General features: G+C 44.5%; 1 protein-coding gene across 2 annotated transcripts; it reads left to right on the forward strand.

Moving 5' to 3' along the window:
* The first annotated feature begins 3,237 nt into the window (after positions 1-3,237).
* dhx33 (DEAH (Asp-Glu-Ala-His) box polypeptide 33) lies at positions 3,238-20,176 on the forward strand. 2 transcript variants are annotated; one of them, XM_029648974.2, is made up of 12 exons: positions 3,238-3,594; positions 9,583-9,743; positions 10,011-10,238; positions 10,523-10,693; positions 11,887-12,072; positions 13,474-13,585; positions 15,537-15,696; positions 16,114-16,202; positions 17,091-17,218; positions 17,499-17,702; positions 18,642-18,728; positions 18,978-20,176. In XM_029648974.2, the coding sequence occupies exons 1-12, from the start codon at positions 3,387-3,389 to the stop codon at positions 19,284-19,286; spliced, it is 2,043 nt and encodes a 680-aa protein (XP_029504834.1). In that variant the 5' UTR covers positions 3,238-3,386; the 3' UTR covers positions 19,287-20,176. The 2 variants fall into 2 exon arrangements, with proteins under 2 accessions (XP_029504834.1, XP_029504836.1); XM_029648976.2 differs by lacking the exon at positions 3,238-3,594 and having other exon boundaries at positions 9,662-9,743; positions 9,991-10,238.
* The last annotated feature ends 1,009 nt before the right edge of the window (positions 20,177-21,185 follow it).

Consider the following 21,185-nt stretch of genomic DNA (forward strand, 5'->3'; position numbering starts at 1 on the left):
AGTCAAACTCCAGTCCTCCAGTACCCCCAACAGCCAAACTCCAGTCCTCCAGTACCCCCAACAGCCAAACTCCAGTCCTCCAGTATCCCCAACAGCCAAACTCCAGTCCTCCAGTAACCCCAACAGCCAAACTCCAGTCCTCCAGTACCCCTAACAGCCCAACTCCAGTCCTCCAGTAACCCCAACAGCCAAACTCCAGTCCTCCAGTACCCCTAACAGCCCAACTCCAGTCCTCCAGTAACCCCAACAGCCCAACTCCAGTCCTCCAGTACCCCCAACAGCCAAACTCCAGTCCTCCAATACCCCCAACAGCCCAACTTCAGTCCTCCAGTACCCCCAACAGCCAAACTCCAGTCCTCCAGTACCCCCAACAGCCAAACTCCAGTCCTCCAGTACCTCCAACAGCCCAACTCCAGTCATCCAGCACCCCCAACAGCCAAACTCCAGTCCTCCAGTACCCCAACAGCCCAACTCCAGTCCTCCAATACCCCCAACAGCCCAACTTCAGTCCTCCAGTACCCCCAACAGCCCAACTCCAGTCCTCCAGTACCCCCAACAGCCAAACTCCAGTCCTCCAGTACCCCAATAGCCCAACTCGTCATCCAGTACCCCCAACAGCCCAACTCGTCATCCAGTATCCCCAACAGCCAAACTCCAGTCCTCCAGTAACCCCAACAGCCAAACTCCAGTCCTCCAGTACCCCCAACAGCCCAACTCCAGTCCTCCAGTACCCCCAACAGCCCAACTCCAGTCCTCCAGTACCCCCAACAGCCAAACTCCAGTCCTCCAGTATCCCCAACAGCCAAACTCCAGTCCTCCAGTACCCCCCAACAGCCCAAATCCAGTCCTCCAGTACCCCCAACAGCCAAACTCCAGTCCTCCAGTACCCCCAACAGCCCAACTCCAGTCATCCAGTACCCCCAACAGCCAAACTCCAGTCCTCCAGTACCCCCAACAGCCCAACTCCAGTCCTCCAATACCCCCAACAGCCCAACTTCAGTCCTCCAGTACCCCCAACAGCCCAACTCCAGTCCTCCAGTACCCCCAACAGCCCAACTCCAGTCCTCCAGTACCCCCAACAGCCAAACTCCAGTCCTCCAGTACCCCCAATAGCCCAACTCGTCATCCAGTACCCCCAACAGCCCAACTCGTCATCCAGTATCCCCAACAGCCAAACTCCAGTCCTCCAGTAACCCCAACAGCCAAACTCCAGTCCTCCAGTACCCCCAACAGCCCAACTCCAGTCCTCCAGTACCCCCCAACAGCCCAACTCCAGTCCTCCAGTACCCCCAACAGCCAAACTCCAGTCCTCCAGTACCCCAACAGCCAAACTCCAGTCCTCCAGTAACCCCAACAGCCAAACTCCAGTTCTCCAGTACCCCAACAGCCAAACTCCAGTCCTCCAACAGCCAAACTCCAGTCCTCCAGTACCCCCCAACAGCCCAACTCCAGTCCTCCAGTACCCACCAACAGTTCACATTTTACATTGAATTCCTGGACAACCACACCTTATTCAACTCATTGAGGCCTTGATGATTAATAGACAAGTTGAATCAGGTGTGAAATGTGTACTGTTGATGGTGCTTGAGGACCAGGGTTGGGAAACACCGGTTTACTGCGTGGCGTCATAAAACGTCAGGTTATAATCCAGGTGCTGTCCCAAATTGAACCCTACTGTCTTTATAATGTACTTCTTTTAGACCAGGGCCTATAGGGTGACATTTGGCACCCTATTTTTTTTAGTCTCTATAATTGACCTTTTTTTGGTCCGATCGTGAGACCAATAGATCAACACATACCCAGTCGTATGTATTCATAATCAAACAAAACGATATGTTTAAGTAATTTAGTCCATCTATACCTGTGGATATTCTGTACATAATCTCTTGAGTTATATGACCTTCCACTAGGTGTTTGTACTGTTTCGCTCTGCAGTTTGATTGTGTATGATATATATATATATATATAGATGTTTTATAACTAACCCAAGGTAGACCAGAGTTTGTCGTTTCCAATGGGATCAAACGAGTCACAGTGTGCAGAGTCAAGAAAGAGCTAGTGTGATCCTATTACGCATTTATTTGGATTTTTCCATTAGGGAACACCTACTCTGTGAGGTGCTTGGTGTGGCAGGTAGCCTAGTGGTTAGAGTGTTGGGCCAGTAACCGAAAGGTTGCTGGATTGAATCCCTGAGCTGACGAGGTAAAAATGTGTCGTTCTGCCCACTGTTCCCCGGTAGGCCATCACTGTAAATAAGAAGTTGTTCTTAACTGACTTGCCTAGATTAAATAAAGGTTACATTTTAAAACAACTCGATTTGCCCTTGCACTCCTTCTAAACAACTCGATTTGCCCTTGCACTCCTTCTAAACAACTCAATTTGCCCTTGCACTCCTTCTAAACAACTCAATTTGCCCTTGCACTCCTTCTAAACAACTCAATTTGCCCTTGCACTCCTTCTAAACAACACTAATTTGGCAAAGGGTAAAGTATTTTTGACTGCAAAATGAGCAGAATGTCGGCCAAAATCCATCTAGCTCCATGTTCTCCCACTGCCGTCCACCAACCAGGTGCTTCACATTTACATATCCGGTGAAATATCTGGCTCATTATTCTATCTGTGATACTTCTTTGGATTTTTAAATTTTTATTTTTTTATTTTATTCATATCAAATCAATACATAAAGCACATGAGGGAACACAAGCATACATAGAAAAATTGTGTTTATAAATTAAGGACCATGACAAGAAAACCTGCCGATGAAAAGCAGAAAGTTTCACTGGAACTTTGTCAATATTATAATTGCAAAACAACATGAAGTTAAGGCCACCAAAAGTAGAGAAGACATGATGAGGAATAAAATTCCAGATAGAAGTGGGTCTTCTTAGGAATTGTTTTATCCAATTGATCTTAAAAGTATTATTTCAAGTAGTAAAATCCAAAAAAATTCAGTCCACCATTCTCAATTGTTCATTTTCAACAGTTTTCCTAATGTAATGGGTACGGTTTCTCCAAAGAAAGTTGAAAAGCATCTGGTCTATCTCCTTGCTTATTTTACGGTCAAGATATAAAGATAGAGCACCATATGTTTTTTTTTGTTTTTTAAAATCTTTATATCTTGACTAACTTCTTTGGATTTTAGGTTCCCATGTTGAAGGTGAGGTGACGCGTGTAGGCCTGTTTTACCATAGCACAGTCTCACCGTTAGGGGGGTATATGACGTCAAACTCCTGCGACGGAACTTACCACGTGGGAAGGATTTAGCTGTGTCGATGAGGTAAACAACCGCAGTGTAGCTTGGCTGTATTTATCCATACAATATATATTTCCATTTCATTTTGAACAAGCCTTAAGTTTTTGCTTTGTAAAGCGGTTCTCTCTAGACCATGCCCCACAACCCCGATCATCCTCCGGCGAAGAAATTTAAGCCGGGGTCTCCTTTTTTCCGTCTCGACAAGAAGCCTGGGATGCTGCTACCTAGAAAGGAAAATGCATCGGTACCAATAGACGTGCAAAGGAAAAATCTTCCCATTTACCAGGCGAAGTCTCAACTCATTAACCAGCTTAGACAGCTTCATAATGCTGTATTGATAGGTAAGTTGGCTTAACCTAGTCAAAAGGTAATGCAATAGCCACTGTAGCACAACACAGGTGGGATTGCAAATGTTCATAAACGCTTGCCAAACAACAGGTTTCCTGACGCAGATCTTCGGTTGGATATTTTGGCAATACAGCTAGAATTCCATACAGGCAGATGTAATAGTTCCAACCCGTATGCTTTCCATACCTCTACCGCCATAGGCTATTTCCCGGTCACCTGTGGCGATATAGCTACACGTTTAGTGTATATACAAAGACCGACAAACTACAAAACAACAACAACCACGTAAGTAGGCCAAAATGGCTCATACACAAAGAATCTGACTTTGTCTCGTGGAGGGGATTCGATTAATCTGGCCCGGCGACTAGGTAGGCGTGTTTTGCATCGGTTGAAAGTTAATTGTAGTGATGCTCCGAGATTTTTTACCTATGTCCCCATTACCAGTAAAACATAATCAAAACCTATTTCTTTCACTTACTTGCTGTGCTGTTTCGTTGTTCAGTCGTTCCATTCTCAACCAGGATTTCATCATGCATGTCAAGCAGTGAGGTTTCAGCTCTGTCTGTCTGTGGCTTCTCTTCCTCTGTGCGCACTGTCCGTTTCCATCTTGTCCAGCTGTGTCGGTAACATTTCAGAAACAGGTTTTCTGTTTCTTGTCTGCATCGAAGTAATGGTACATGTACATAGCCTTGAGTATGGCGGTGACACAGTAAAGAGAGAATGCCACCGAATCGCTTGTGTGTCTCGTGTGTCTCATGTGCTGCAGGAGCAATTGAGCTTGTTTCTTCAGTCAGTTGTTTGAATGGACCTACCTAGTGTGTTCATGTTTCAAACATGTTCTCAAATGCCATTGAAATGGCAGCAGCAGTATGACAAATGGCACAATCATGAGCAGGCAATACGACTTTCCTCAGTATGAAATCCTTGACGACCCACTGTGCTGTCAGACTCAGCATGCTCATGGGGCCGACATCGCTGGTCCAAATGTCAGCAGTGACGCTATTACTGTTTTAAGTGGCACAAGTTTTTAAGTCCGGTAGGGCAACATCTGAAAAATAGTGCACTTGGTAGTGTGTGACTGTGCTCGATCAGTCTGCGAAAGCCAACATCACCCACGACAGAGAACGATTGATTGTCAAGGGCAATGAAATCCATTATCTTGCCGTTAATGCATTTTTGCCGAGTTGTCGCGTTGAATGCTGTGTTGCACGTGTAGTGCCACATTGTACGTGACGTCATTACTACGTTATATAGGTATGCACGTCATTACTACGTTATATAGGTATGCACGTCATTACTACGTTATATAGGTATGCATGTCAGCTTTGACATAGTTTTTTCACGTCAGCGTTAAACTAGAAATCTGGCCGTTACCGATGTTGGCATTTTTAGCTAATATCGGCGGCTTCCGATATGTTCATCGATATATTGTGCATCCCTAGTTAATTGCGTTATTGGTGTAATTACGTTTCCTGAGCATGAGCCAGATGCCGCAGTCAAAACATCGGTGAACTCGGAAATTTCCCCCAAAAAACAAGCTCCGACTGAGGGGAAAAATCGTTTTAAACAGTCGTCCAACTCGGAATTCCAAGTCTGAAACTCGGGCATCTTTCTAGAGCTCCGAATTTTCGACCCGAGATCATTGTCGTTATGATTTGACCTCCATGGTGCGTTCAAGACATCTGGGTACTTGAAAAAATGTAAAGTCAAATCATGACTGATAAATAGCTAGTGATCTTAATGGCCAGCTGTCAGTGGTACAGCAGGTGTGTATTCATTAGTCGCATATCGTAGCAAAACGTTTTGCAATAAATGTTTACCCCAAAAGTGTTCCCGGGGCTCTAGTGGAGCAGGTTGAGAGTTTCAAGTTCCTCCATGTCCACATCACTAAGGAATTATCATGGTCCACACACACTAACAGTAGTCATGAAGGCACGACGACAATGCTTCTTCCCTCTCATGAGGCTGAAAAGATTCAGTATGGGCCCTGAGATCCTCAGAAAAGGTCTACAGCTGCACCGTTGAGAGAATCTTGACTGGCTGCATCACTGCTTGGTACGGCAACTGCTTGGCGTCCGACCACACGGTGCTACAGGGGGTAGTGCGCAAGGCCCAGTACATCACTGGGGCCGAGCACCCTGCCATCCAGATCCTATATACCAGGCGGTGTCAGAGGAAGGCCCTAAAAATTGTCAAAGACTCCAGCCTCCCAATTCATAGACTGTTTTCTCTGCTACTGCACGGCAAGTGGTACCGACGCACCAAGTCTGGAACCTGAACTAGAGGTCGACTGATTGGCTGATTTAATTAGGGCAGATTTTCAAGATTTCGTAACAATCTGAATTTTTGGACGCCGATTTATATTGCAATCCATGAGGAGACTGGCAAGAAGCCATGATACGTTTCTAGCTAGCATTAAACTTATCTTATATAAAAAAAACAATCAATCTTAACATAATCACGGGTTAACTACACATGGTTGATGATATTACCGTAATTGCTGGACTATTAAGCACACCTGAATATAAACCGCACCCACTGAATTATTTAAAAAATGTGTATTTTGTACATAAATAAGCCGCACATGTCTATAAACCGCAGGTGCCTACCGGTACATTGAAACAAATGAACTTTACACAGCCTTTAAACGAAACACGACTTGTAACAAAATTTAAAACGGTAGCCTACCAAGAAAGTCATTGGTCACTATCTTCCTCCTCCTGTGCACTGAAACCACTGAAGTCATCTCCTTCGGTGTCGGAGTTGAATAGCCTCAGAATTGCTTCATCCGATGTTGGATTGTTTTCATTGTCGCTCTCGTCACTTTCATCCGGAGGCAAATACCCCGCTGAGCTCATGCTGCCCCTTCAACACACAGCAGTCCAGCCTTTCGAAACCCGTTGATGATAGTGGATTTTTTGACAGCTCCACGCTGTCAGGACCCACTGGCAGACTTGACCATAAGTTGCTCTTCGCCTGCGGCCCGTTTTAGTGAAGGATTTCTCCCCACTTGTCATCCACGCCTCCCACTGAACAAGGAGCGCCACCTTAAATGCACGATTTACACTGATGTCGAGTGGCTGCAAATACTTTGGGCCATCTGCTTTTCTTCCCTCTGAAAGCTTTTGTTGTCTTTCTGCACTGAGTCAGTTCTTCACGCTGCTGTTTCCAACGTCTTATCATCGACTCATTAAGGCCAAGCTCCCGTGCAGCAGCTCTATTTCCTTTTCCAACAGCCAGATTTATCGCCTTCAACTTGAAAGCTGCATCATATGCATTTCTCCGTGTCTTTGCCATGATGAGGGTGACAAAATTACTACCGTAATCAGAATGATGGGAAGTTTGAGCGCGCTCGATTTACTACACATTATGTGACGGTGCTCAGTTTTTTGGCGGCATGAATCTTGTGAAAGCGGGAAAAATCCATAAATTAGCCGCGTCATTGTATAAACCGCGAGGTTCAAAGTGTGTGAATAAAGTAGCGGCTTATAGTCCGGAAATTACGGTACTAGTTCAACTAGCTTGTCCTGCATTGCATATAATCAATGCGGTGCCTGAAATTGTGTCACTTCTCTTGCGTTCCGTGTCAGCAGAGTCAGGGTATATGCAGCAGTTTGGGCCGTCTGGCTCGTTGCGAACTGTGTGAAGACCATTTCTCCTAACAAATACAGTAATGAATTTGCCAGAATTTTACGTAATTATGACATAACATTGAAGGTTGTGCAATGTAACAGCAATATTTAGGGTTGCCAACCGTTTGATAAAATACACAATGGTTCTGTATTTCACTGAAAGAAATGGCTCAGACTTAGAATATGTGGACAACTACAAATACCTAGGTGTCTGGTTAGATTGTAAACTCTCCTTCCAGACCCACATTAAGCATCTTCAATCCAAAATTAAATCTAGAATCAGCTTCCTATTTCGCAACGACGCATCCTTCACTCATGCTGCCAAACGTACCCTCGTAAAACTGACCATCCTACCGATCCTCGACTTCGGCGATGTCACTTACAAAATAGCCTCCGATACTTTACTCAACAGATTGGATGCAGTCTATCACAATGCCATCCGTTTTGTCACCAAAGCCCCATATACTATCCACCACTGCGACCTGTACGCTCTCGTTGGCTGGCCCTCGCTTCATATTCATCTTCTGCACATCTACCACTCCAGTATTAATGCTCTATTGTAATTACTTCGCCGCCATGGCCTATTTATTGTTCTCAACTGACCTGGTTAAAGGTGGGAAAAACAGTGTTCATTAAGTATTGTTGTAATTGTCAGTAATTATATATATATATATCGGCCAATTAATCTATTAATCTATATATATGTATGTATCGGCCAATTAATCGGTATCGGCGTTGAAAAATTCTAATTGGTCAACCTCTACCCTGAACAGTTTCCACCCCAATGATATACATCGCCTTCTGAAAGTATTATATATACATAACTATAACTATTCAGACCCCTTGACTGTTTCCACGTTTATGTTACAGCCTTATTCTAAAATGGATTCAATTGTTTTCTACAGACAACATAATGACAAAACAGAGAAACGGGTTTTTAGAATGATAAGTATTCAGACCTTTTACTTTGTTGAAGCACCTTTTGTCAGGCTGAAGCTGGGTCGTGCAGCAAGACAATGATCAAAAAACACACAATCAAGTCTTAACATAAAAATGGCTAAACAAAAGCAACACGTTTGACGTTTTGGAAAGATCTAGTCAAAGTCCTAATTCCAATGGAGATGTTTTGGAAAGATCTAGTCCAAGTCCTAATTCCAATGGAGATGTTTTGGAAAGATCTAGTCAAAGTCCTAATTCCAATGGAGATGTTTTGGAAAGATCTAGTCAAAGTCCTAATTCCAATGGAGATGTTTTGGAAAGATCTAGTCAAAGTCCTAATTCCAATGGAGATGTTTTGGAAAGATCTAGCCAAAGTCCTAATTCCAATGGAGATGTTTTGGAAAGATCTAGTCAAAGTCCTAATTCCAATGGAGATGTTTTGGAAAGATCTAGTCAAAGTCCTAATTCCAATGGAGATGTTTTGGCGTTTTGGAAAGATCTAGTCAAATTCCAATGGAGATGTTTTGGAAAGATCTAGTCAAAGTCCTAATTCCAATGGAGATGTTTTGGAAAGATCTAGTCAAAGTCCTAATTCCAATGGAGATGTTTTGGCGTTTTGGAAAGATCTAGTCAAAGTCCTAATTCCAATGGAGATGTTTTGGCGTTTGGTTGGAGTTATTGCAGCTAAAACTGGCAAGTTCACCGCATTTAACTTATCTACCTCAATTACCTCACGTCGACTCGGTACTTACCCTGTGTATATAGCCACGGTGTTATTATTATACGATTTTACATTTATTTTTTAACTTTTTATTTAATTAGGCAAGTCGGTTAAGAACTAATTCTTATTTACAGTGACGGCCTAGGAACTAATAATAATTTAATAATAATTTTGCACGCCCAATTTTTCAGTTTTTGATTTGTTAAAAAAGTTTGAAATATCCAATAAATGTCGTTCCACTTCATGATTGTGTCCCACTTGTTGTTGATTCTTCACAAAAAAATACAGTTTTATATCTTTATGTTTGAAGCCTGAAATGTGGCAAAAGGTCGCAAAGTTCAAGGGGGCCGAATACTTTCGCAAGGCACTGTATATTTTTTAAAATGTTGTATTTCTTTTTATTGAAAAATTCCTCCTTGTTCATCTGAGTACCAGTGTTGATTGTTCATGTGGTTGCAATCATCATATACTGTAGATTTTACTCCCTGACGAAGGCCATGCAGCCGAAACGCATCGGTTTTAAAAAACTTTGTTTCTATTGAACATGCCGTACTAATAAAGGCATTTTAATTAATTATATGAAGAGGCCTTGATCCTCCTTTCTTTTTGATGACTGTAGATTTTGCCTTCAACTATTGTAACATTGGCTGACCCAAACCATTGTGTCTTCCCGATGCCCTGTCCCTCAGGTGAGACGGGTTCTGGGAAGACCACCCAGATTCCTCAGTACCTGTATGAAGCTGGCATCGCGCGACAGGGCATCGTCGCTGTGACACAGCCCCGCCGAGTGGCAGCTATCTCCCTGGCAACGAGGGTAGCAGAGGAGAAGAGAACTCAGCTGGGGAAGCTGGTGCGTAAAAACAGTTTTTGTTGTTTTTTTACAATCTGTGGTGGTCAAACTCTAGTAGAACACGTGTTTTTGTACTTCATTCAGTAGCAATGTGGTGGTTGTTACCTCATCATCATCATTATCAGTGGCTGCATGTACCTAACGACAATCCTGGTCTTGTAGTTTTATAAGTCTTGTACAAAACGTCAGTCTTGTAAACTCTCTAACGCTGGGCTGTATGTGGACTGAAACCAACCAATCAAATCAGGGGGAAATCCTCCTTTTCAGGTCGGCTACACGGTGCGATTTGAGGATGTCACCTCCTCGGAGACGAAGCTGAAGTTCATGACAGATGGTATGCTCCTGCGTGAGGCCATAGGAGACCCCTTATTGCTACGCTACACTGTGGTGGTGCTGGATGAGGCCCACGAGCGCACTGTGCACACCGACGTGCTTTTCGGAGTGGTGAAGGCTGCCCAGCGCAAACGCAGAGAACAGAACAAGGTCCCCCTCAAGGTAGGTCATTGCTAGCCCTCAGTAGCCTGGAATCTAAAAAGTGATACGATCTGAAACAATGGTGAAACAGAACATATCACTTTGAATTCCAGGCTAGGCCACTAACTGTAGGCTACATATATATATATATGTGTGTGTGTGTGAGAGATCTGGTGTTCCATTGTCAAAGCACCCAATGTAAAAAGTCAAACGTACTCTCCCAAGACCACTTCAAGACGGGTGTTAATTTTTTATATTTTTTATAAATAAATCTGGTATATTGCCTCTTCAATGTACCGTTGTAGGTGATTGTGATGTCAGCCACCATGGATGTGGACCTGTTCTCTCAGTACTTCAACAAGTCCCCTGTGCTGTACCTGGAGGGCAGGCAGCACCCCATCCAGATGTACTACACCAAGCAGCCCCAGTCGGACTACCTGCAGGCTGCACTGGTCTCAGTCTTCCAGATCCATCAGGTATGGACATGTGACTTAACGGAGCAGACGTTAAAGTGTATCCATCTCTGTTCCTGCCGGGAAAAGAAACAGGTCAATGGCCAATTATGGGCATTGCAGTTAATTACCACGTTTGTGAGGTGAACTAGGTTTAATATTTGCTTCATGAAAACTACTGCAGCAGGCGGTGTATGGTGTCAGTGAATATATAACCTAACGTAGCAGGCGGTGTATGGGGTCTGTGTATATCTAAACTAACGTAGCAGGCGGTGTATGGGGTCTGTGTATATCTAAACTAACGTAGCAGGCAATGTATGGGGTCTGTGTGTATCTAACCTAACGTAGCAGGCGGTGTATGGGGTCTGTGTGTATCTAACCTAACGTAGCAGGCGGTGTATGGGGTCTGTGTATATCTAACCTAACGTAGCAGGCGGTGTATGGTGTCTGTGTATATCTAAACTAACGTAGCAGGCGGTGTATGGGGTCTGTGTGTATCTAACCTAACGTAGCAGGCGGTGTATGGGGTCTGTGTATCTAACCTAACGTAGCAGGCGGTGTATGGGGTCTGTGTATATCTAACCTAACAGAGCAGGCGGTGTATGGGGTCTATGTATATCTAAACTAACGTAGCAGGCGGTGTATGGGGTCTGTGTGTATCTAACGTAGCAGGCGGTGTATGGGGTCTGTGTATATCTAACCTAACGTAGCAGGCGTTGTATGGGGTCTTTGTATATCTAACCTAACGTAGCAGGCGGTGTATGGGGTCTGTATATCTAAACTAACGTAGCAGGCGGTGTATGGGGTCTGTGTGTATCTAACCTAACGTAGCAGGCGGTGTATGGGGTCTGTGTATATATAAACTAACGTAGCAGGCGGTGTATGGGGTCTGTGTATATCTAAACTAACGTAGCAGGCGGTGTATGGGGTCTGTGTATATCCAACCTAACGTAGCAGGCGGTGTATGGGGTCTGTGTATATCTAAACTAACGTAGCAGGCGGTGTATGGGGTCTGTGTGTATCTAACCTAACGTAGCAGGCGGTGTCTGGGGTCTGTGTGTATCTAACCTAATGTAGCAGGCGGTGTATGGGGTCTGTGTATATCTTAACCTCATAACATGAATAATACCTTCCTGAAAAACACAAGTTGGACACGATTCCAAATCAACATATGATGACAGACAAGATTGTGGTTGTGATGCGTCCGTCCTGAACAGGAAGCCCCTGCGTCACATGACATCCTGGTGTTCATGACAGGACAGGAGGAGATAGAGGCGCTGGCTCGTACCTGCCGTGACATCGCCAAGCACCTACCTGACAGCTGTGGTCCCATGACTGTCATCCCTCTGTACGCCTCCCTACCCCCTGCTCAGCAGCTCAGGGTCTTTCAGCCTGCCCCTAAGGTAGGATACACCTACACCCCCCCTTAGAGGTCCCGGTACAATATCCTGCAATCATTTATTTTTGATGCATGGTCTCCTCGAGCAACTAAGGCTTCATATTGAAGTCACCGTCCAGTGACGATCTGTTTTAAAAGTGAATATTCTGTTAACCTGTTGCTTCTACTCGGGACGCTTGCGTCCCAACTAGAGCTCTGGAAATGCAAATGCGCTACGCTAAATGCTAATAGTATTAGTTAAAACTCAAAAGTTCATTAAAATACACATGCAGGGTATCGAATTAAAGCTACACTCGTTGTGAATCCAGGCAACAAGTCAGATTTTTAAAATGATTTTCGGCGAAAGCATGAGAAGCTATTATCTGATAGCATGCAACACCCCAAAAGACCCACGGGACGTAAACAAAATAATTAGCATTTGAAAAATGGCAGAGATGTATTTACACAAACCGCACAATAAAATAGAAAACATTCATTACCTTTCACCATCTTCTTTGTTGGCACTCCTAGATGTCCCATAAACACTATTTGGGTCTTTATTTCGATTAAATCGGTCCATATAAAGCCTAGATATCGTTATATGTAGACTGTGTGATAAACGAAAAAACATTGTTTCAAAACGTAACGTCATTTTTTTAAATTCAAAAGTCGACGATAAACTTTCACAAAACACTTCGAAATACGTTTGTAATGCAACTTTAGGTATTAGTAAACGTTAATAAGCGATAAAATTCATCAGGAGGCGATGTAAAGATCATTAGCTGTCCGTCTGGAAAAATGTCCGGCTAGAAACTCAACGAAAATATCCGGTCCTAGACCGGAGGAGATACGGTGTCCTGCATGTGTTTGACCAAGAAAAAACTTGAAGGGAAATGACAAGACTCTAGACACCGTGTGGAAGCTGTAGGTACTGCAACCTCAGTCAATTAATTGTGGTTCACCTTTATCAATGGGTTCAAGTGGCGCATGGATATATTTTCCCATTTTCAGTGATCAGTTTTTCCTGTGCTTTTCGATGTAAATGCCGTTCTGGTAAAGCCACAGCAGTGATTTAACCAGTTTTTTAAACGTCTGAGTGTTTTCTATCCACACAGACTAAGCAAATGCATATACTATATTCCTGGCATGAGTAGCAGGGTGCTGAAATGTTGCGCGATTTTTAACAGAATGTTCAAAAAAGTAGAGGGTCGACTTAAGAGGTTAACTCCTACCTGAATAATGTTATTGACTCATCCAGTTCTCGTACTTGTGGCCTAAATTAGAGGGGGATTTTAAAAAATGAAAAAAATCTGGAAGGAAAACTATTTCACTCATATTGTAAATCATTATTTCATAGTAATCTGGAAATACTGGACAGTTGAACTTGTATCTATTGTCCTCTTGTGTTTTTGCTTTGTTTTGCCAGGGTTGTAGGAAGGTAATCCTGTCAACCAACATTGCAGAGACGTCGATCACCATCTCGGGGATCAAATACGTCATTGACACAGGCATGGTGAAAGCAAAACGCTTCAACCCAGGTGAGACTTCACATTGTGACAGAACACAAAGCTGTTTCACCTCACTTCCTATCTGTTTCTCTACTTGTCAGGCACTCAGTTCTGTAGCCCTGGTGTGAATGGATGAATTCATTTGATCTGATAATTAATATTAACTTTTTTGGGGGAAAAAAACAATACACACACATATTAAAACATTTTTTTTTTATGATTGAAGATTAAAAAAAAAATGAAAAAAGAGATGTATTTCCATTGTGATGTACCTTGTATCCGCCCCTCAGAGATGTATTTCCATTGTGATGTACCTTGTATCCGCCCCTCAGAGATGTATTTCCATTGTGATGTACCTTGTATCCGCCCCTCAGAGATGTATTTCCATTGTGATGTACCTTGTATCCGCCCCTCAGAGATGTATTTCCATTGTGATGTACCTTGTATCCGCCCCTCAGAGATGTATTTCCATTGTGATGTACCTTGTATCCGTACCTTGTATCCCTCAGAGATGTATTTCCATTGTGATGTACCTTGTATCCGCCTCAGAGATGTATTTCCATTGTGATGTACCTCAGAGATGTATCATTGTGATGTACCCCCTCAGAGATGTATTTCCATTGTGATGTACCTTGTATCCGCCCCTCAGAGATGTATTTCCATTGTGATGTACCTTGTATCCGCCCCTCAGAGATGTATTTCCATTGTGATGTACCTTGTATCCGCCCCTCAGAGATGTATTTCCATTGTGATGTACCTTGTATCCGCCCCTCAGAGATGTATTTCCATTGTGATGTACCTTGTATCCGCCCCTCAGAGATGTATTTCCATTGTGATGTACCTTGTATCCGCCCCTCAGAGATGTATTTCCATTGTGATGTACCTTGTATCCGCCCCTCAGAGATGTATTTCCATTGTGATGTACCTTGTATCCGCCCCTCAGAGATGTATTTCCATTGTGATGTACCTTGTATCCGCCCCTCAGAGATGTATTTCCATTGTGATGTACCTTGTATCCGCCCCTCAGAGATGTATTTCCATTGTGATGTACCTTGTACCTCAGAGATGTATTTCATTGTGATGTACCTTGTATCCGCCCCTCAGAGATGTATTTCCATTGTGATGTACCTTGTATCCGCCCTCAGAGATGTATTTCCATTGTGATGTATATCCGCCCCTCAGATATTTCCATTGTGATGTACCTTGTATCCGCCCCTCAGAGATGTATTTATTTCCATTCAGAGTGATTGTGATGTACCTTGTATCCGCCCCTCAGAGATGTATTTCCATTGTGATGTACCTTGTATCCGCCCCTCAGAGATGTATTTCCATTGTGATGTACCTTGTATCCGCCCCTCAGAGATGTATTTCCATTGTGATGTACCTTGTATCCGCCCCTCAGAGATGTATTTCCATTGTGATGTACCTTGTATCCGCCTCAGAGTATTTCCATTGTATTTCCATTGTGATGTACCTTGTATCCGCCCCTCAGAGATGTATTTCCATTGTGATGTACCTTGTATCCGCCCCTCAGAGATGTATTTCCATTGTGATGTACCTTGTATCCGCCCCTCAGAGATGTATTTCCATTGTGATGTACCTTGTATCCGCCCCTCAGAGATGTATTTCCATTGTGATGTACCTTGTATCCGCCCCTCAGAGATGTATTTCCATTGTGATGTACCTTGTATCCGCCCCTCAGAGATGTATTTCCATTGTGATGTACCTTGTATATCAGAGATGTATTTCCATTGTGATGTACCTTGTATCCGCCTCAGAGATGTATTTCCTCAGAGATGTATTTCCATTGTGATGTACCTTGTATCCGCCCCTCATCAGAGATGTATTTCCATTGTGATGTATTTCCATTGTGATGTACCTTGTATCCGCCCCTCAGAGATGTATTTCCATTGTGATGTACCTTGTATCCGCCCCTCAGAGATGTATTTCCATTGTGATGTACCTTGTATCCGCCCCTCAGAGAGCGGTCTGGAGGTGTTGGCAGTACAGCGGGTATCTAAAGCCCAGGCGTGGCAGAGGGCGGGCAGGGCTGGCAGAGAGGACGCCGGCTCTGTCTACCGTCTCTACACCGAGGATGAGTTTGACAACCTCATCCCCATGACTGTGCCTGAGATACAAAGGTAGGAAACACACAGACACAGACACACACACACAGAGACACACACACACAGACACAGACACACACACACACACACACACAGAGTTAGATCCCCATGCCTGTGATGGAGGTTGGACCAGCATGGCTGGAGTTGGATCAGGTGGACAAATGTATATGAGCAACCAAAGCAAGTGTTGTTACTGTTGACCTGTTGGAAGAGAACAGAACTCTTTTCAATAGATGCCAACCAGAGTAGTACTATCTCAACATGTCCAATAAGAAATGCTTGTTTAATTTTTAATTTTTTTAAAATCTCCGTTGCGAAAGGTTTTTGCTACAGTGTGCTCTAATGAACACGACCCGGTTGTTGCTGCAGTATCAATTGAAACATGTCTCTGTCGATATGATGGACTGTTCTGCTCTTGTGTTCTCTCTGCAGGTGTAACCTGGCCAGTGTCATGCTACAGCTTCTGGCTCTGGGGATCCCTGACGTGATGAACTTTGACTTCATGTCTAAGCCTTCTCCTGGTAAGCAGCGTGTCTTCACTGTGACGATGAAGTCATCAGACATGGTAGAATCCATTAAAAGATGGTATTCATCCACTGCGTTGTAGGCTCAGATAAGAGTTAGTTGTGTTGCAGTTTTGTTTCGTGTTGTTGTGTTTGGTCAGAATGTAATGTTGTGGGTGTGATGTGACTGGTCAGAGATGGTTGTAATGTTGTGGGTGTGATGTGACTGGTCAGAGATGGTTGTAATGTTGTGGGTGTGATGTGACTGGTCAGAGATGGTTGTAATGTTGTGGGTGTGATGTGACTGGTCAGAGATGATTGTAATAATGTCATGTGACTGGTCAGAGATGATTGTAATAATGTCATGTGACTGGTCAGAGATGGTTGTAATAATGTCATGTGACTGGTCAGAGATGGTTGTAATAATGTCATGTGACTGGTCAGAGATGGTTGTAATAATGTCATGTGACTGGTCAGAGATGGTTGTAATAATGTCATGTGACTGGTCAGAGATGGTTGTAATAATGTCATGTGACTGGTCAGAGATGGTTGTAATAATGTCATGTGACTGGTCAGAGATGGTTGTAATAATGTCATGTGACTGGTCAGAGATGGTTGTAATAATGTCATGTGACTGGTCAGAGATGGTTGTAATAATGTCATGTGACTGGTCAGAGATGGTTGTAATAATGGCATGTGACTGGTCAGAGATGGTTGTAATAATGGCATGTGACTGGTCAGAGATGGTTGTAATAATGGCATGTGACTGGTCAGAGATGGTTGTAATAATGTCATGTGACTGGTCAGAGATGGTTGTAATAATGTCATGTGACTGGTCAGAGATGGTTGTAATAATGTCATGTGACTGGTCAGAGATGGTTGTAATAATGTCATGTGACTGTTCAGAGGCGATGCGTTCGGCTGTGGAGCAGCTGGATCTGCTCGGGGCTGTAGGGAGGAAAGGTGAGCAGGTCACCCTCACTCCTTTGGGCAAGAAGATGGCCAGCTTCCCCCTGGAGCCACGCTATGCCAAGGTAAGATAGACACACAGGAAATGAGCCTTCAGTTGTGCAACTGACTAGGCATCCCCCTTTCCTTTGTTTATAAGGAGCCATGACAATAAATACTGGATTAAAACATTCTTTCTGACTGTCTCTGTTTCTGTCTCTCTCTCTGTCTTTCTCGTTCTGTCTCTCTCTGTCTTTCTCGTTCTGTCTCTCTCTGTCTTTCTCGTTCTGTCTCTCTCTCTGTCTTTCTCGTTCTGTCTCTCTCGTTCCGTCTCTCTCTCTCTCTCGTGTGTGTGTGTGTCTACAGACCATCTTGCTGTCACCAGACTTCCAGTGTTCCGAGGAGGTGCTGACCATCGTGTCTCTGCTGTCAGTGGACTCGGTGCTCTACAACCCGCCCGCACGCCGAGAGGAGTGTCTCGCCGCACGCAAGAAGTTCACCACCAGCGAGGGAGATCACTTGACCCTGCTCAACATCTACAGAGCCTTCAAGAAAGTAAACGCCAACAAGGTCAGGGGTCAGAACGAAGAGGCCTTTAGGTGTCTTCATACAGTCTGTACAATATCTCTGGACATTGTAGGGTCTGGTCCCCAGACCAGGTCTCCTGAAGTTCTCCAGGTCTCCCAAGTGGTGCAGTGGTCTAAGGCACCGCATCACAGTGCTAGCTGTGCCACTAGAGATTCTGGGTTCGAGTCCAGGCTCTGTCGCAGCTGGCCGTGACCGGGAGACCCATGGGGCGGCGTACAATTGGCCCAGCGTCGTCCGGGTTAGGGGAGGGTTTGGCCCACCGTCGTCCGGGTTAGGGGAGGGTTTGGCCCAGCGTCGTCCGGGTTAGGGGAGGGTTTGGCCCACCGTCGTCCGGGTTAGGGGAGGGTTTGGCCCAGCGTCGTCCGGGTTAGGGGAGGGTTTGGCCCAGCGTCGTCCGGGTTAGGGGAGGGTTTGGCCCAGCGTCGTCCGGGTTAGGGGAGGGTTTGGCCCAGCGTCGTCCGGGTTAGGGGAGGGTTTGGCCCAGCGTTGTCCGGGTTAGGGGAGGGTTTGGCCGGCAGGGATGTCCTTGTCCCATCGTGCACTAGTGACTCCTGTGGCGGGCCGGGCGCAATGCACGCTAACACGGTCACCAGGTGTACGGTGTTTCCTCCGACACATTGGTGCGGCTGTTTTCCGGGTTAAGTGGGCATTGTGTCAAGAAGCAGTGGTTGTAACTTGGTTGGGTTGTGTTTCGGAGGACGCACAGCTCTCGACCTTCGCCTCTCCCGAGTCCGTACGGGAGTTGCAGCAATGAGACAAGACAGTAACTACCAATTGGAAACCACGAAATTGGGGAGAGAAAGGGGTAGATAAAGGAATTTGCTTCTCCATTGTTTTTTAGTCCAGATGTTCAGCCCCTAGTGTTTATCGGTGAAGTGTTATGGTCTCTAGATGGTGTTTTCAGGCTCTGATGTGTCGTAGGAGTGGTGTCGGGAGAACTTTGTCAACAGCAGGAACATGAGCATGGTTGGAGAGGTCCGTGCACAGCTCCGAGAGATCTGCCTTAAGGTAAGGAGAACAAGTCCCTAACATCACAAGTAACCAGTTCTCCGAACATGGCTGTTCATCAGCAAGAGGGGAATCGGCACACTGCAATTTTTCCAAATGTGTTGGCTGCAACATTTAAACTCTTAGGTCTTCTAATCGGCTGATGAATTCAAACATGGCTATCGTTCACCTGAACAAGTCCATGATATTTCCGTGTGATTGATCTCTTTTCACACATAATGACCTCTCCTTCTCCCCTCTGTGTACCAGCTGAGCATGAAGCTGGAGTCGTGTGGGTCGGACACGGGGAGTGTGCGTCGCTGCCTGGCCCACGGTCTGTTTGTGAACGCTGCAGAGCTACAGCCAGATGGCAGCTACACGGCCCTGGATACCCACCAGCCTGTTGCCATCCACCCATCCTCTGTCCTCTTCCAGGCCAAGCCTGCTTACGTGGTCTTCAACGAGCTCCTGCACACCTCAAAGTGCTACATGAGGGACCTGTGTCTGGTGGATGCTGATTGGCTGGTCGAGGCCGCGCCTGAGTACTTCCGCCGGAAGTTACGCCCCACCAAGAGCTAGCTTCTGATTGGACAGAACTCGGGGGTGACAAGACACTACAGTGGAACCAAAGCTCCCTGAGCAGTGACGCACCTGCCCCACCTCTCCCTCAGTGTCAATAGAAACTGGATGGAGGCATGATGGGATGAACATCTTTCTACTCTTTGCTGTTTGCTGAATCGCTCGTTTTTGTTTACACAAAGCGTAGAAAGATTCTTCAGCACTGTGCGTGTGTGTGTGTGTGTGTGCCAGTCGAAGACAGAACATTTAGCATTTGGTCTGACAGTTTGGCAGCGTTCAGACAAGCAGCCCAATTCTAAACTTTTTTTTTTTTACTTATTGATATTTTGAATAATCAGATCAGCTCTGAAACATATTTGATGTGATTGGTTAAAAGACCAATTAGTGGGGGTCAGAATTGGGCTGCCTGTCTAAATTCAGCCAAGTAGAGGGAGGTCTGAGTGAGGGTTCTTCTTCCTAGTCATGGGAAAGTGGCCATGTTATATTACAGCAGACGTCTGCTGAACCATAGGAGAGAGAGATTCCCCTGGCCTAGAACGGAGGTTACGAACTAATGTTCCCGTTACTATGGTTACGCACCGACCTTCTCGTTCTTCATTCTACTCTCCTCTACCTGTTGGCTAATCATTGCCTGTTGCCACATATTTGCTTCACAACCAGAAAAGAGGTTTCATCATGATTTGAGTTCAAACACTGATTCTAAATATCTGCATGTTTCTTAGCAACATAGATTTAACCCACAGAAGTGGGATGGCATGGTTATTCCTTCAAACAAATATATTCAACAACTGACTTGAATAGGCTGTTCATATTTAAATTCTGGCCCCTGGTCTAACTTATTGGCTGTTCATATTTAAATTCTGGCCCCTGGTCTAACTTATTGGCTGTTCATATTTGGTCTAACTTATTGGCTGTTCATATTTAAATTCTGGCCCCTGGTCTAACTTATTGGCTGTTCATATTTAAATTCTGGCCCCTGGTCTAACTTATTGGCTGTTCATATTTAAATTCTGGCCCCTGGTCTAACTTATTGGCTGTTCATATTTAAATTCTGGTCCCTGGTCTGGTCTAACTTATTGGCTGTTCATATTTAAATTCTGGCCCCTGGTCTAACTTATTGGCTGTTCATATTTAAATTCTGGCCCCTGGTCTAACTTATTGGCTGTTCATATTTAAATTCTGGCCCCTGGTCTAACTTATTGGCTGTTCATATTTAAATTCTGGCCCCTGGTCTAACTTATTGGCTGTTCATATTTAAATTCTGGCCCCTGGTCTAACTTATTGGCTGTTCATATTTAAATTCTGGCCCCTGGTCTAACTTATTGGCTGTTCATATTTAAATTCTGGCCCCTGGTCTAACTTATTGGCTGTTCATATTTAAATTCTGGCCCCTGGTCTAACTTATTGGCTGTTCATATTTAAATTCTGGCCCCTGGTCTAACTTATTGGCTGTTTGTCACTTGCTTAAAAAACAGGGGACACATATAACATCAATGCCATTCCATGTACATAATATTTTCTGTTGAAAAATAGAGATATATCACAGGATTTAATTAGATATATAAGCAGCCGTTTAGATAAACACTTGGGCATAGGTTGACTTTTTGTCTTCATTGAGTTTAGTCACACACATCTACATCAACTACCAGGGAAATAAGTGATATTGCTGACTAAAAATGACTCGTCTATCATTTGTCCTAAAAGGATACCAAGACATCTGTCCACATCATTTGAGGTGGGCGGTCATAGTGGTGTGTGTGTGTGTGGCTGGGTAAATACATTATGGCATCTGTCAGTTGAGGTGGTGGAGGAGGAGTGTAATTGAATGTCTTTCATTAACTGATAAGAGAATTATGTTCTCCAGGTACATCACCCAATTTAATTATTATAAATCTGTCT

This window comes from Oncorhynchus nerka, linkage group LG10 (genome assembly GCF_034236695.1).
Source record: "Oncorhynchus nerka isolate Pitt River linkage group LG10, Oner_Uvic_2.0, whole genome shotgun sequence".
NCBI lineage: Eukaryota > Metazoa > Chordata > Actinopteri > Salmoniformes > Salmonidae > Oncorhynchus > Oncorhynchus nerka.

Bases quoted from the DNA above. Each gene is read 5' to 3' on its own strand.
- dhx33 (XM_029648974.2), top strand. From the start codon at position 3,387: ATGCCCCACAACCCCGATCATCCTCCGGCGAAGAAATTTAAGCCGGGG. The intron at 13,586-15,536 runs GTGAGACTTCAC...TCCGCCCCTCAG, and splicing joins AGCAAAACGCTTCAACCCAG to AGAGCGGTCTGGAGGTGTTG. The intron at 17,219-17,498 runs GTAAGATAGACA...GTGTGTCTACAG, and splicing joins TGGAGCCACGCTATGCCAAG to ACCATCTTGCTGTCACCAGA.